This window comes from Leucopleurus acutus, assembly GCF_964270905.1.
Source record: "Leucopleurus acutus genome assembly, chromosome: 17".
Classification (NCBI taxonomy): domain Eukaryota; kingdom Metazoa; phylum Chordata; class Mammalia; order Artiodactyla; family Delphinidae; genus Leucopleurus; species Leucopleurus acutus.
Window position 1 is genome coordinate 11,462,003 of NC_139159.1, and position 14,166 is coordinate 11,476,168.

The 14,166-nt window shown below is 38.6% G+C and overlaps 1 protein-coding gene across 4 annotated transcripts in view; it reads left to right on the plus strand.

The window, feature by feature from the left end:
• MTFR1 (mitochondrial fission regulator 1) overlaps positions 1–14,166 on the plus strand; it is a 79,083-nt gene that overhangs the window by 22,939 nt on the left and 41,978 nt on the right. For 3 of the 4 annotated variants that reach the window (XM_082858648.1, XM_082858646.1, XM_082858647.1), the window contains 2 exons: positions 1,778–1,917; positions 10,226–10,324. In XM_082858648.1, the coding sequence (XP_082714774.1) occupies positions 1,855–1,917; positions 10,226–10,324 (162 nt within the window). In that variant the 5' untranslated portion in view covers positions 1,778–1,854. Of the gene's footprint in view, positions 1–1,777; positions 1,918–3,841; positions 3,867–10,225; positions 10,325–14,166 lie in introns of those variants that run through there. The other variant, XM_082858649.1, reaches the window with a different exon arrangement.

A 14,166-nucleotide genomic window follows, 5' to 3' on the forward strand; every position in this document is an offset into this window, starting at 1 on the left:
GTTTGTGCACTTGCCTGTGTAAGTTATATCTCAATTTTTTAAAAAAGTGATAGGTTTAGGGCTTCCCTGGTGGCGCAGTGGTTGAGAGTCCGCCTGCCGATGCAGGGGACACGGGTTCGTGCCCCGGTCTGGGAAGATCCCACATGCCGCGGAGCAGCTGGGCCCGTGAGCCATGGCCGCTGAGCCTGCGCGTCCGGAGCCTGTTCTCCGCAACGGGAGAGGCCACAACAGTGAGAGGCCCGCGTACCGCAAAAAAAAAAAAAAAAAAAAGTGATAGGTTTTCCAATTACATAAAACCATCCTTTTTCTCTGACCAGTTTTTTGTCAGTCATCTCCAGCTTATTTTTGGCCCTTTGCACTTTTTATTACCGTTATCTCTCAGAATATTCATTCTTACAGGCAATTATAGATGTTGGTAATATTTAAATATATGTCTCACCAAAGTTCTAGCCCCGGCCATTTCTTAGTTATCAATAAATTATATGTCCCTGTCAGCGCTTAGAACTCTTTCATTGCATACTTTGATCTGTCCTTAGGGCTGGGCTCTTTCTAGTTCATGTTTCACCCAGCGTCTGGCGTATTTGTGACAACTTTATCCCCACCCCGCCCCAATTCTTTGTAATTCTTCATCAAGTTCTCCTCAAAGTGTAGACCACAAACGTTATTTCTGGTCCACAAAGGGGTAAGCCTATATCAGAATGTAAATCAAGTATATCACTAAATACAAGGGTCTGCAACCCCTGAGCCGCGGACCGGTACTGGTCCACGGCCTGTTAGGAACCGGGCCGCACGACAGGAGGCGAGCGAGCGGGAGCCTCATCTTCTTCTCCCGTCGCTCGCGTTACCGCCTGGACCATCGCCCCGCCCCGTCCGTGGAAAAACTGTCTTCCACGAAACCGGTCCCTGGTGCCAGAAAGGTTGGGGACCGCTGATTAAAGGCTTCCTTGACAAGGAAGCAGCACATTGATTTATAGTCTGGTGTAAACTTGTTGTGTTGGTGACCAACACTTCAGGTAAACTGGTTTATGCCATATGAGCTCTTAATTCTATCAGATATACAGTATATCGATGGGGAGGTGAAGAGGGTGAGTGGCAGGGGTTATAGTGCCAGTGAGTGTGGTTTGTTGTTATTTTTGACCTTCCGGCCTCTGAATTCCTGTTTTATGTTTCCGGAATTCCTTTATGATTTTGGTGAGAACCAGAATCGGCTTGTAACTGTAGCCAGGTAGGTTCGTCCAAGCAAATGCCGCCAGTATGGACAGCAACTCAGGAGCCAGTGGGACAGGAAAGTGGGAACTGGTAGATTCTGTTCTGTCAGGGGTGGTAGCAGGGGCTAGCAGTTGCAGTGGTGTCTTCCAAGACCAGTTCTGCTGCAGTTTTGGATGTCTTTCCTGGCTGTGTAGCCTATGAGTTTCTTCTAAGATTGTTGTCTACTGGGTGTCTTTCCATAAATATATTTTCTACTTATGTCAGCCACAGTAGGTTTTTGTTGCTTCCAAGGTAGAACCCTGACTGGAAAAGAAATACTTAAAAAAATAAAAAAAATTGTACCATTAGTTTATTTAAAGGTGATCACAAGTAAATTTTTTTTCTTTTTTAATTTGTTTTATTTATTTTGGCTGTGTCGGGTCTTAGTTGAAAATTTTTTTCCTTAAGTAAACTTATACACACAAAGGTTTAAGATGTAGACTAAACTTACTTTGTGAGATGTGTTGTAGACAGTAAAGATTCTAAATAATAATTATTTCACTTTAGTATTTACATTTTAACATTTCAGTGTGCTTTATGGACCATGTGCTACTATGTATGCCTGAAGTACTTGAAATGCAAATTTGGAGAGACTTTGCCATCTAAATGCTTGGCTGGATTAAACGCCTAATTAGGATGGTTTTTCAAAAGGTTGGAAGCATGCAATCGGTGAGTGCTTGAAATTCTTTTTTAAAATCCAGACATTGAGAATTTTTTCTGAGAAAAATGAATCTTATGTATGGCCAACTTATGTAGTATTTAATTTGCTTACTATTTATATCATGGAAGTGAATCTTTACCCAGCATCCTAAGTAAGGGATGGGTTGGTTACATCGAAAACTTAACCAATATTCATGTGACTGGTAAAAGCAATGCATTTGTTATTAGTGAGGAAAAGGCTTAAATGTATATAGAAATCATTGAATAAAATATGTTTGACTAATGCTTGACAACTCTGAATATTGTAGAACTGTTAATATTGAATGCTCTTATAATGTGGTTTATCACACAGCTGTTTAAAAGGTAAGTCATGTCTCCTAAAATATAACAACTGTAGATACAAAGGAAAAAATTAGTGTAATATTGTTATTCTGTGCCAAAGATGTTCGGATCTTGACATTTTTAAAAGTATTTTCTACTAATACATAATTTTTTTTTCAGATCCAGTGTAAAGTTATTAGAGCAATACTTGTGCCAAGCATATTTTGTGGAACATTTGTTTCTCATTTTCACATTCAGTGTCATTGGTGACATGGAATTACATTGTATTCATTAAAGATATAGGCAGGTTACATAATTTGAATATGGGTATACTTTTTAATGCACTACTTTTACTTTTTTGTTTTTATTTTGTGTCTCTTTGAATCTTGCTAAGAGAAGGTTGAACGTTTTGTTGCCCCAGTCCCACAAAGTTCCATCTATTTTCTTTGGAGATAAAAAGCAAAGAACCAAATAACATTTACCCCGCCCCACCCCACCCCCCCGCCCCACCTCCTGCTTTTTTTTAAAGATTTTTTTTTTTTTTTTTTTGCGGTACGTGGGCCTCTCACTGTTGTGGCCTCTCCCGTTGTGGAGCACAGGCTCCGGACGCGCAGGCTCAGCGGCCATGGCTCACGGGCCCAGCCACTCCGCGGCATGTGGGATCTTCCCGGACCGGGGCACGAACCCGTGTCCCCTGCATTGGCAGACGGACTCTCAACCACTGCGCCACCAGGGAAGCCCCTAAAGATTTTTTTTGATGTGGACCATTTTTAAAGTCTTTATTGAATTTGTTACAATACTGCTTCTATTTTATGTTTTGGTTTTTTGGCCGCGAGGCATGTGGGATCTTATCTCCCCGACTGGGGATCGAACCCGCACCCCTAGCATTGGAAGACAAAGTCTTAACCACTGGATTGCCAGAGAAGTCCCTACCCTTTTTTATATTTACATAATTTTGAGTATTATCTTTCGGATAAACAATAGGAAAATGGTTTGTAAAGTTAATACTTTCATCTTTTTCAGTTACATCTTCTCATGTTTTGAACTTCACTTAATGCAGTATACCACCTTTCTCAATTGCTACTTACCATCATTTGGCTGCATAGGGTAGGTTAACATTTCAGTACTGACAGCAAAAGAATTTCTTTTCAGAAAGTCAGGAAGCTTTTGTTGCTAATGATTCCCCAAAAGTGAAACTTTACAGCTTATGATTCCTATTTATTTGCAATTTTAGTAAGAAGTGTAGTTGAGTGGAAAGATGTAGGTCTTGGATTCAAACAAACCTGGGTATGAAATTTATCTCTGCCAGTTACTTTCTTCATCTACAAATTACAGGTAGGAAGAACTACTCCTGCACAATGAACCTGTGGATTTACACGGCAGTGTATGTAAAATACCTATCACAGTGGCCTGTATGTAGTGTAGGTACATTCAATGACGGTTAATTTCCTACTGTTTTGCTCTGTCATCCCCCTGCCCCCGCCCCCAGTCAGGCAATGTGACCAGTGCTGATTGAGGCCAAAGTGCAGAATTTTGTTTCAGGAATAGATAACACACTTTATTTAGCTTAGTTTACTTATTTAGCTTTGTTCATTTTGAGCTGTAACATGGGTGCCTTTCATCAAAGAATGGACCAGGTAAGAGAGCATTAACTTGCTCCCAATATTGTAATCACAACTGATTTCTACCAATAGATGGAAAGATCATTTTTTTATGTAACATATAATCATCACCTTTAATCAGTTAACTGAAAATCTATATAAAAATAAATTTTCTCCTAACATTAAACAATTTGACCCTTTGGAGTTATTTTCTATCTTAGTTTCTGGGATCTTTTAGCTTGCTGCTTAAGAGTAATCTGAATATAAAAAAAAACTTTTTAGTTCCATCTTTCAATGATAAATACATATTTTTCACTGCTTTGATATATAAATGAACTTGGTACTATATTTGAATGTATTCAAGAGCAGAAAATGTCTTCATTCTTTGCATATTTTATCTGCTTTAATAAGAAAGTGCAGGTTTTGAGATCTGCGTTTTGTTTTTGCCATTAGGCCCAGCTGGTGACGATTAGCTCTTTGTATTTTACCGTACACATCAGCACCATCATAATAGCTATCACTGATCGGCTTACTATGCCCAGTCTTTTACGTGTATTTTGTGTGTTCACTAGGACAACACTTTTTTTTTTTTTAACAGATGAGGAACCTGAGGTTCAGAGTGTTTAACTGACTTGTGCAAAGTTACCTGACTAATAAGTGGCAGAGCTGTAATATGAACCCAATTTTGATTCCAAAATCTTCTTTTTAGTGTACTTTGCTACCTCTTATAATAGAAGGGGAAGAAGACAGTATTTATTAAAGTCGTGTTATATTTAAATACCTTAACTCAGGTTTTAAAAAAAATTTATTTATTTTACTTATTTTTGGCTGCGTTTGGTCTTCATTGTTGCGCATGGGCCTTCTCTAGTTGCAGCGAGCGGGGGCTACTCTTCGTTGTAGTGCAAGGGCCTCTCATTGCAGTGGCCACTCGTTGCGGAGCATGGGCTCTAGGCGCGTGGACCTCAGTAGTTGTGGCATGTGGGCTCAGCAGTTGTGGCTCACGGGCTCTAGAGCGCAGGCTCAGTAGTTGTGGCTCATGGCTTAGTTGCTCAGCGGCATGTGGGATCCTCCTGGACCAGGGCTCGAACCCGCGTCCCCTGCATTGGCAGGCGGACTCCTAACCATTGCGCCACCAGGGAAGCCCCTCCCTTAACTCATTTAAGGCTCATTGGCTTATGAGGTAGATACTGTTCCCGTTTTATAGATGAGGAAAGGGAAACATAGAGGGATCAATAATTTGCCAGCTTTATACAGACAATAAATGGTAGAGCCTACTTTTAAAACCAGGCCTATATGCTGCCGTGGTCTCTATGTTTTCTCTTCACTGCATTCCATTTGGCCTCAACATTTGTTTGAATTTAAAACTATATACAGTTGACCCTTGAATAGTGTGGGTTTCAACTGCTTGCATCCACTTAGATGCAGATTTTTTTCCATAGTAAGTACTGTAGTACATGATACATGGTTGGTTGACTCCGCAGATGTGAAACCCTGGATACAGGAGGGCCAACTGTAAAGTTATATGTGGATTTTGTTGGGAAAGTGGGGGCAGTGTTTGGTGCCCCTAACCTGAGCATTGTTCAGGGGTCAGCTGTATTCACATTTGTCCAAACTTTCTCCTCATTCCATTATTACTATATTTATGCCCTTAAGTAAAAATGGTTTTAAACTAGAGAAAGCAAGCTATGAAACTAAAGTGATTCTGGTTCATCTCAGTATTTTATGTTGAAAAATTACAGCAAATATCTAATTTGTATTAGGAATATATTTCCAGTAATACTTAAGAATTGCAACCTTGTTTTCCTCTTCTGTTTTGGAGGAAGAATGTGAATGTGGCTAGGAGTTTAGATAAGGAAGAAGAGAACTGAGGGAAGGGTTGTTTTCAGTTGGGGATTTCAAAATTGTTATAGAATTTCATCTTCCTATCTCCACCCCCTTCTCCCCAACACATACTTATTATTTTCCTCTGGTTCCCTTGGAATTAAGAATTTATACTTTGTTGGGTCCTAGACTCCCTAAAAATTTGATTAATGGTATGGACCTTCTTCCTAGAAAAATGTTGTATATGTACATAATTTTGTGTATAATTTCAGGGATATGCGAAATTATATATCAGAATAAGAACCTTGGGTTAATAGTACATAGTTTTTTTGAGAAAAATACATTTGATTAGAATTAAGTTTATATTTTTTCTTGCTAAATGGTGACTCTCAGATAGAAATATAGATTTAACTAGTCTCTAAGAAATGAATCACCACCGTATAAAGCTTGAGTGCAGTCATCATGGTGAGACAGATGACATTTTCAGATTCCAGCCTCACATTTCAGCACTTCGACAATAGCTTTTCACATTGTTAACAAAGAACAAATTGCTCTCCTGGTGTCATCCTCCTTCTTGCTGTCATCACTTACAAACTCTGTTGTCAGATGCTATGGACTGTCATTACTAGACTCAGACATGCAAACATGCATGCCCCACACAGATTCATTATTACATTATTTATCAGTACTTATAAATAAAGCAAAGCAGTTTTTTTGTTTAATAATAATAAATAGGGCTTCCCTGGTGGCGCAGTGGTTGAGAATCCGCCTGCCAATGCAGGGGACACGGGTTCGAGCCCTGGTCCAGGAGGATCCCACCTGCCGCGGAGCAACTAAGCCCGTGCGCCACAACTACTGAGCCTGCTCTCTAGAGCCCGTGAGCCACAACTACTGAAGCCCGTGCGCCTAGAGCCCGTGCTCTGCAACAAGAGAAGCCACTGCAGTGAGAAGCCTGCACACCGCAATGAAGACACAACACAGCCAAAAATAAATTTAAAAAAAATTACTGTTACTTAATTTTTTCTTAATGGAATTGAATGCTTGTTTTTTTTTTATAAATGTATTTTACTTATTTTTGGCTACGTTGGGTCTTTGTTGCTGCGCGCGGGTTTTCTCTAGTTGTGCTGAGCGGGGGCTACTCTTCGTTGCGGTGCGCGGGCTTCTCATTGTGGTGGCTTCTCTTGTTGCGGAGCATGGGCTCTAGGTATGTGGGCTTCAGTAGTTGTGGCACGCGGGCTCAGTAGTTGTGGCACGCGGGCTCAGTAGTTGTGGCTCACGGGCTCTAGAGCGCAGGCTCAGTAGTTGTGGTGCACGGGCTTAGTTGCTCCGTGGCATGTGGGATCTTCCCGCACCAGGGCTCGAACCCATGACTCCTGCATTGGCAGGAGGATTCTTAACCACTGCGTCACCAGGGAAGCCCAATTCTTATGTCTTAATGAAATCGAATTGTCTAGTAATGACAGTTTTCTCCCTGCCCTCTCAGATCTGAAAAGATATTACTGACAGTTCATCTTTAGAGGAAGCCTTTCCTTCTCCAAACAAGTGTACTGACAAGACATAGTTCAGCCACCAGTTAGGGTAGGAGATGCACTTGGGCCGTACAGCCTCCCAATGCACAGATGGTGACTTTCCATACCATCTGTTCATTATTTCTTCACAGCCATTTACAATTTCTCCCCCTCCATGAGGGCTGAATAGAAAAAATAAAGTTAAGACCTAGTTTTAGACTTCTTGGAAGTTAGCTGCTCCTTCCCCTTATTTTTTCTTCAATCCACTGAAGGTTATGGCTCCTCTTCTTTCTAAATATCCCAGTCATTAGCTTATAAAGACTCTTGCTTCATAAATTTTGGTGCTAAATGTTATGCAGTTCATAAGTAACAGAACAACATTATGTTAGTCCACTGTGTATACATGAAAAAATAATCACATAAGGCAATCTGTTCTTTTACTTTCCTTAACTTTGCATCAAAAGCCTAAATAGTCTACTAATTCCTTATAAGTAAAAGCTGAAGCTTTGGCCACTTTCCCTTGTTGAAGGCACCTGGTATTCTTTCCTTCTGATATAAAGCAGATGGGAAGATAATAGTTGAAACTTAGCCCTGAAGCATGCATAGCAAGGAAGGCTAAAAGCTGGCAGAAATCTTAGTTTCTGACCTTGGCAAGTCCTTTTTGAACTTTTCTTCGTGAGCTTTTTTGTCCTTTTCATCTGCAGTTAAGATCTTTGCTTACTGGAGGGATGGAAGATTCACATTAGACTATGTAATTGTCACATTGTGATGTATAAATAGCATTCTCCTACATCATGGGAGAGTTTTGACTTATGGCTAAATAGAAGACACGAGAAATGATTGAGTGGTGTAGTTACTATTGCCCTATGGCTATTTTTTTAAAAGATCGATGCCTATTAACATGTATAAGGTAAAGAGTTTGCTTAAATACTGTCTGTTTTATTTTATTTTATTTTTTTACATCTTTATTGGAGCATAATTGCTTTACAACGGTGTGTTAGTTTCTGCTTTATAACAAAGTGAATCAGCTGTACATATATCCCCATTTCTCTTCCCTCTTGCTTTTCTTGGCCTCCTATGTTGGGTTTGTAAGGCTGTGATTCTTTCCTTTTTCCTCTGGTTGGATGATTTTCCTCCTCTTGGTCCTTATGTGTTATTAACACTATTCATGTGACAATCCTCTGTATGATCATTGGTTTGAATGATTGCTTTCCTGAACTCCACGTAATTCTAAGCTTCACAGTAACTTTACCTCTTATATTCTTTGTTTAATATTCTTATTTCAGTATTGATGTCTTCTTATCTTTCCACTGACCAGTTTTCCAACCTGTCCATCCTTTTAATTTATATTTCTAAAGCAGGAGTTATAGTTTTTGTTGGTTATAGTAGCCAGTGTAGGTTATAGTACTTTCTGGAGCTCTCCCAGGTAAACAGTCAGTGAAACTTTGAACAATTTTTAAAATCCATTTAAAAAAATTGAAGTATAGTTAATTTACAATGTTGTGTGAGCTTCAGATGTACAGCAAAGTGATTCAGTTATACATTTATTTGTATATATCTGTTCTTTTTCAGATTCTTTTCTATTATAGGTTATTAAAAGACCTTGAATATAGTTCCCTGGGCTGTACAGTAGGTCCTTGTTATTTATCTGAAACTTTGACCATATTGATGATGAGAATTATATGAGCAGAGGCAGATGCCAGAGGTATTATATATACCCCATGATCCTTACTTTGATTCATACTGTTAACCTTAAATTGGATTTGATTGCTAAAATCTAAGAAGTCAGATTGCTTCTATGCTCGTTTTACAAGTTGTGCATGCTTTTAGAATGGTCTGAAGCTCTAGTTAGGGTTATGTGTTGGAGCCATGGCTGTTTACAGTAACATTGCTTGTTCCACTGTTTACAGTAACATTGTTTGGTCATACTGTAATTCCATTCTTTAACTTAGAATGGGCATGGAGTGACTTTAAAAAGGGGTCAGTGTCCATTGCTCAGAATACATGCCAGCTGATTTAGTACTATTTATTTAATAGTTTTACGATGCAATTGAATATCTCAGTTGAATGAATTAGTAAATAGTCATATCATTCTCATTCTTTTTTTTCCAAATTGCTTTTAATAGTATACCACCTCTCTTTACCTCTTCTGTCCAGGCTTTCAGGTATAGCACTCAAAACAGATGGATAGTTTTTCTCTTTAAGGAAAGAGCATATACTTGGGGAGAAGTTTCAAGGTACAATTCGTAATGCTTTAACATTCTGCCTGTGCATTTTTTGTTTGCTTTTTGCTTTGAGGTTTGTGTTTGTTTTTGCTTTAAGCATAGCATAATGTCCTCTGTGTATCATGATTTCATCTGAAAAATTCTGCTCATTAGGGTTATCACTAGCCTATTTAGTACTTTTGTATAAATTAGGAAAAGACACCTTTCCCCTGAGACAAGGCCTCACAAGTACAACTGGATTTTGGCCCCCACTCACCCTTGGCCAGGCCTTCTTGTGTAGCAAACAAAATGCAGTATCCTGCGTCGTACAAATTCAGATTCTGAACTTTGTACTGATTTGCATTTGTTTTGAAAGTCTATTGTAAGTAGCTTGTAGTTTTGAAAAACTTATAGATAAAATTCTAAAAATATAGCAGAGGAGATAAAATAGTTTCCTCTGCAGAGTAGGATGAAAACCTAATGAAAACAGATGAGTTTTTACTCCTAATATAATTTTATTTTACAATTACTAGTAGTTCTTTTTTTTTTTTTCTTCCTTTTGGCCATGCTGCACGGCTTGTGGGATCAGATCCCCAACCAGATATTGAACCACCAGGGAACTTCCACTAGTTGTTCTTTTACATTTTTATATAATGCCTTACATTAAACTTTATTGCATTAGTAACAACCTGCTGTATATATTCTTTAATTTTTAATTGAGAAATATTAGCTCATTTCCCGTAACATAGAGCTTTGTGATCCCATAATTAATGTGTCAGCATGTCATGCAATTAACTGTCCAGTGCTTTGTATTAACAGTTCTGTAAGTCTTGTAATTAAACTTTTGGTTTTTCCTACTTAGGTACTTTGGTCTGGGAAGCCATATGGTTCATCTCGAAGTATCGTAAGGAAAATTGGTACTAATTTATCTCTGATCCAGTGTCCAAGAGTTCAGTTTCAGGTACTGTACTTTATATATTTCAAATTTTATATTAATATGTGCATTGGTGATGTAAATAGGCCAGACAGCTTTAAAAGTACTTTTTGAACCTCTCCCCACTATTGATGCTGCTATCAATAAAATAAAAGAGGATAAAAACCACGGTAAAGTCTTTCTAATTTTAGTTCCTCTATGAAGTGATTATTCAAGCTCTGTAAGACATTTATCCTTAAGAATACATACAGACTTAGAAGCATATAATAAGCCCAGCAGTTGTTAATTCCCAGGTGACCTTGAGCATTGTCTTCTAGCACCAAATCACGAGTAGCTCAACTCTGCTTGGAGATAAGTTCCTATTTTCTTGATTTGGGTTTTTGTTCCTTACGGTTGTTTTAGTGTGAGACATGTTTCACATAGCTTTATTCTTGTTTTTCAGTAATTCTCTACAGTAGTAATAAGAAAATCTTTTAGTTCAACGTTTAAGTATATAAAGTTCAGCAGATAATCTATACCAATTTTAAATAATAGATTAGCATGTGAAGTGTGGAAGATAAGTTTAACTCATAATTCAGAAGGTCAGAAGTGCCCCTGCGAGCTTATTAGATGTCTTACTTATAAATCACTCCTCCTTGTAGAGAGTTAAAAATCTGTTTCTAAGTAAGTGGTAGAAATGACCATTTGTTCAGGTTCACTAACTTGCGGATTGACTGGCAAGACCTTTGTGCATCAATCTAGAGATTGACAGATTGGAACTTTGCAGAAGTAATTTTTATCAAATGATGGGCTTTTTAAAAAAAATCACAGTAGAGAAACCTATGATAGTAATTCTCTCAAGCACAATTTCTGAGAATTCAGTTCACTGAGACACCAATTGCTGATTGCTTTATTTGCCAGTTTTCTTCAAATAACTATTGTGTTAACTAAGACTTAGTAACTTTTCTTCTGATTGCTCCATTTATTCCATTAAAATTTTATCTGTCTGCTTAACCTTGTTGCAGGAGAACTTGCTTCAGCATTTGTGTTCACATAGCTAGAGATGTATGAAAGGGCATGGAGATAATCCAGCATTTTCTGGTAGCAACCCAAATCTGCCTCGACAGTCAGTGGGCCGAAGTACTAGGGCCAAGTTCATTTTCTTGGCAGGATTTTCTTTCTCAATGTTATTAGTCACTTAGAAGCATCTGAGCAGAATAAGAGTTTTAGGTTTAGTACAGGAGCTGCATTTGAAAAGAGAAATTAACATAAAGGAGAGGAGTAAGGTAAGAGGAATGTTGGTGACCTACTTGAGAATGTAGTAGAAAACAGAAGACATTTGTTTATAGTGAGATTTTTTACTTCCAGGCAGTTCTGCAGCATGCTGCGTCTTTTCAAATTCAGCATCACTCTTAAAGTGAGTGTTTTATCTGCTACTTATTTAGATATTTTAAATCTGCTATCATTCTTCTGTATCTTCTGTTTTTTTAATTTAATTTTTTTTTACTACATCTATCAGAAATATAAAAAATGTAGAGTCTTCAAAAAATATAAGGGATGCCGTTTAAGAGTAATAAAATTGACAATTCATTTTTGCTATTTTTTTTGGCTCATTTGGAGGTTTGATTGATATGGAATGTATTTGGACTGTCCAGGAGTCCAACATGAGTAAATACTGCTATAGAAAGTCTGGAACTGGGGAACCACCATGGGACCCAGGGAGGAAGAGAAAAGTTGAAATAGATTAAACTTGAGAATGAGGTGTTCATGGGTCAATTCAGAAGCAGGAGTTAGTAGTCAAAGCCAGTCCTTTGTTGTCCTGGGTGATTTCACTGTCTTTTGGAACTTAGTCTCATATTTTCTTTTCTTCCTCTGCTCCTGTAGACTTTCACTTCTATTCCTTTTCTTGTACCCAGCACTCAATAGGCATCACCTCAAGTTGGTCGCCCTCACAACAGTTTCACCTCCAAAATCTTAAGCCTCAGTGTGTTCCTTCTAAATCACACCATCTTTTCATTGTTGTCAGCTGACCCATATATCTGCAGACAAGTAAGACTCACATAAATGATGGGCAAGACAGGCATGTTACTTTGTGTTTTGAGGGTTAGACAAGATAATCCATGCAAAGCCCTGAATATTGTAACTGGTACATAATTAGTGCACAATAAAAGTATGCTAGTGGTGGGATTTTATTGTTATTGCCACCTTGCAGCAGAATAGCAGATTAACTTACTTGGTTGTCTAAGTGAACTCCCTGGTTTTACAGATTGGATTTTTTTTTTCTTTTGGCCGTGCCACTTGGCGTGCGAGCTCTTACTTCCCCGACCAGGGATCAAACCCGGGCCCCCTGCATTGGAAGCCTGGAGTCCTAACCACTGGACTGCCAGGGAATTCCCAAAACTTTTGCCTTTTTTTTTTTTAAACAAATTGGATTTCTGTGTATTTATAGGTTCACAAATCAGAACACAGATCAGCACATTTATTTACACCTTCATCCAGTTAATGGGCCCAGTGAATATTGGGCTGGGACTAAAATGAGGTAATGAATGTTAAAAAAAAATCATATAAAAGCACTCAATGTTTATTTGCTCTGTTTGTTGGAATGGAGTTCAGAGGTTTTGATGTGTAGTGGTTCTCAATACTGGCTGCATAATTAAATCACCAGGAGCTTTAAAAAATAAAATATCCACGCTCAGGCCCCATCCTCCAAGGCCCCAGCCTCCTCGCAAAAACACTTACGGAATGTATAAAGAATATAAGGTGTCATCCAAGGCTTACTAAATCCGAATTTCATATATTCGATTTTTCTGTTCGTTTTTTGAAACCTCTTCAGAAGCTTCTTATGTAGCCGAGTTTGAGGACTTCATTTACAGATTGTGTTTTAGTGTTTTGCTGAAGAAAGTTTACAGTAGTAACATAATTATCTATTGGCAAATTATGAAAGTAATCACTAAAACACCTTTGGGGTCATTTTTATAAATTTCAAATTTTATGAGTTAAAGAAAAACATGGAACTTAAGTGTGGCTTATTGGGGTAATAAATACTACACTTAGAAAAATCTAAGGCAAAAAAAAGTGCTCTTGCATACCATCAGATAAGGGGAGGGTGGGCCCTGTGCTACAGTAGTTTGAATCCCTGCTCAGTAACTGGCAGAACTCTGGGAAATTTAACCTGGATTACCTTTTTTTCCTGTGGAAACCCTGCCCCAGGCTATTTTCTTAGATTGCTAGGAGTGATTGTTGGAATTGGTGGTGGAGGGAATGTTCTGTAACCAAACAAGTAATGAATAAGATTCTCACTGAAGTCCACACACTGTGACTAAAGGTGGAAGTAAAACAGCTGCCTGCCACCTGGCAGCCCATCTTTATTCAGCAAATCAACTTGAAATCCATGCATTATGTTAGGTGCTGTTGGTCAGTGGTGAACCAAACAGACACGATCTCTACCCTTACTGGGATATGGTTCAGTTGGAGAGATATTAAGCAAGAAAATATGCTAATAAGCATAAAACTATAATTTGTACTAAGTGCAGTGAAGGAAAAATTGGTATAGCATGGGGAGACTAACAGTGGTGGTCTGGGAAGGCATCCCTGGAGGAATGACAAATAAGGATTAAAAAGAGCCAGCCCCTCAATGAGTTAGGGAGAGGGATGGATGTGAGGCAGTGTTGGCAGAGAGAACAATAAGTGCAGAGGTCCTGAGGCAAGACAGAAGTTACTGTTGAGCTAAGACAAGGCCCCTCTGTCAGGAGCTAGTGGGGTAGTGTGGTATCATGGTCTTTGATGTCTGAGCCATCTGTGGATAAGTACCTGGATTCATACTAAAATTCATTGTTAAACTTCATATTTTTCCCAGTTACTGTCTGATAATCTGGACTATGCTAGCATGT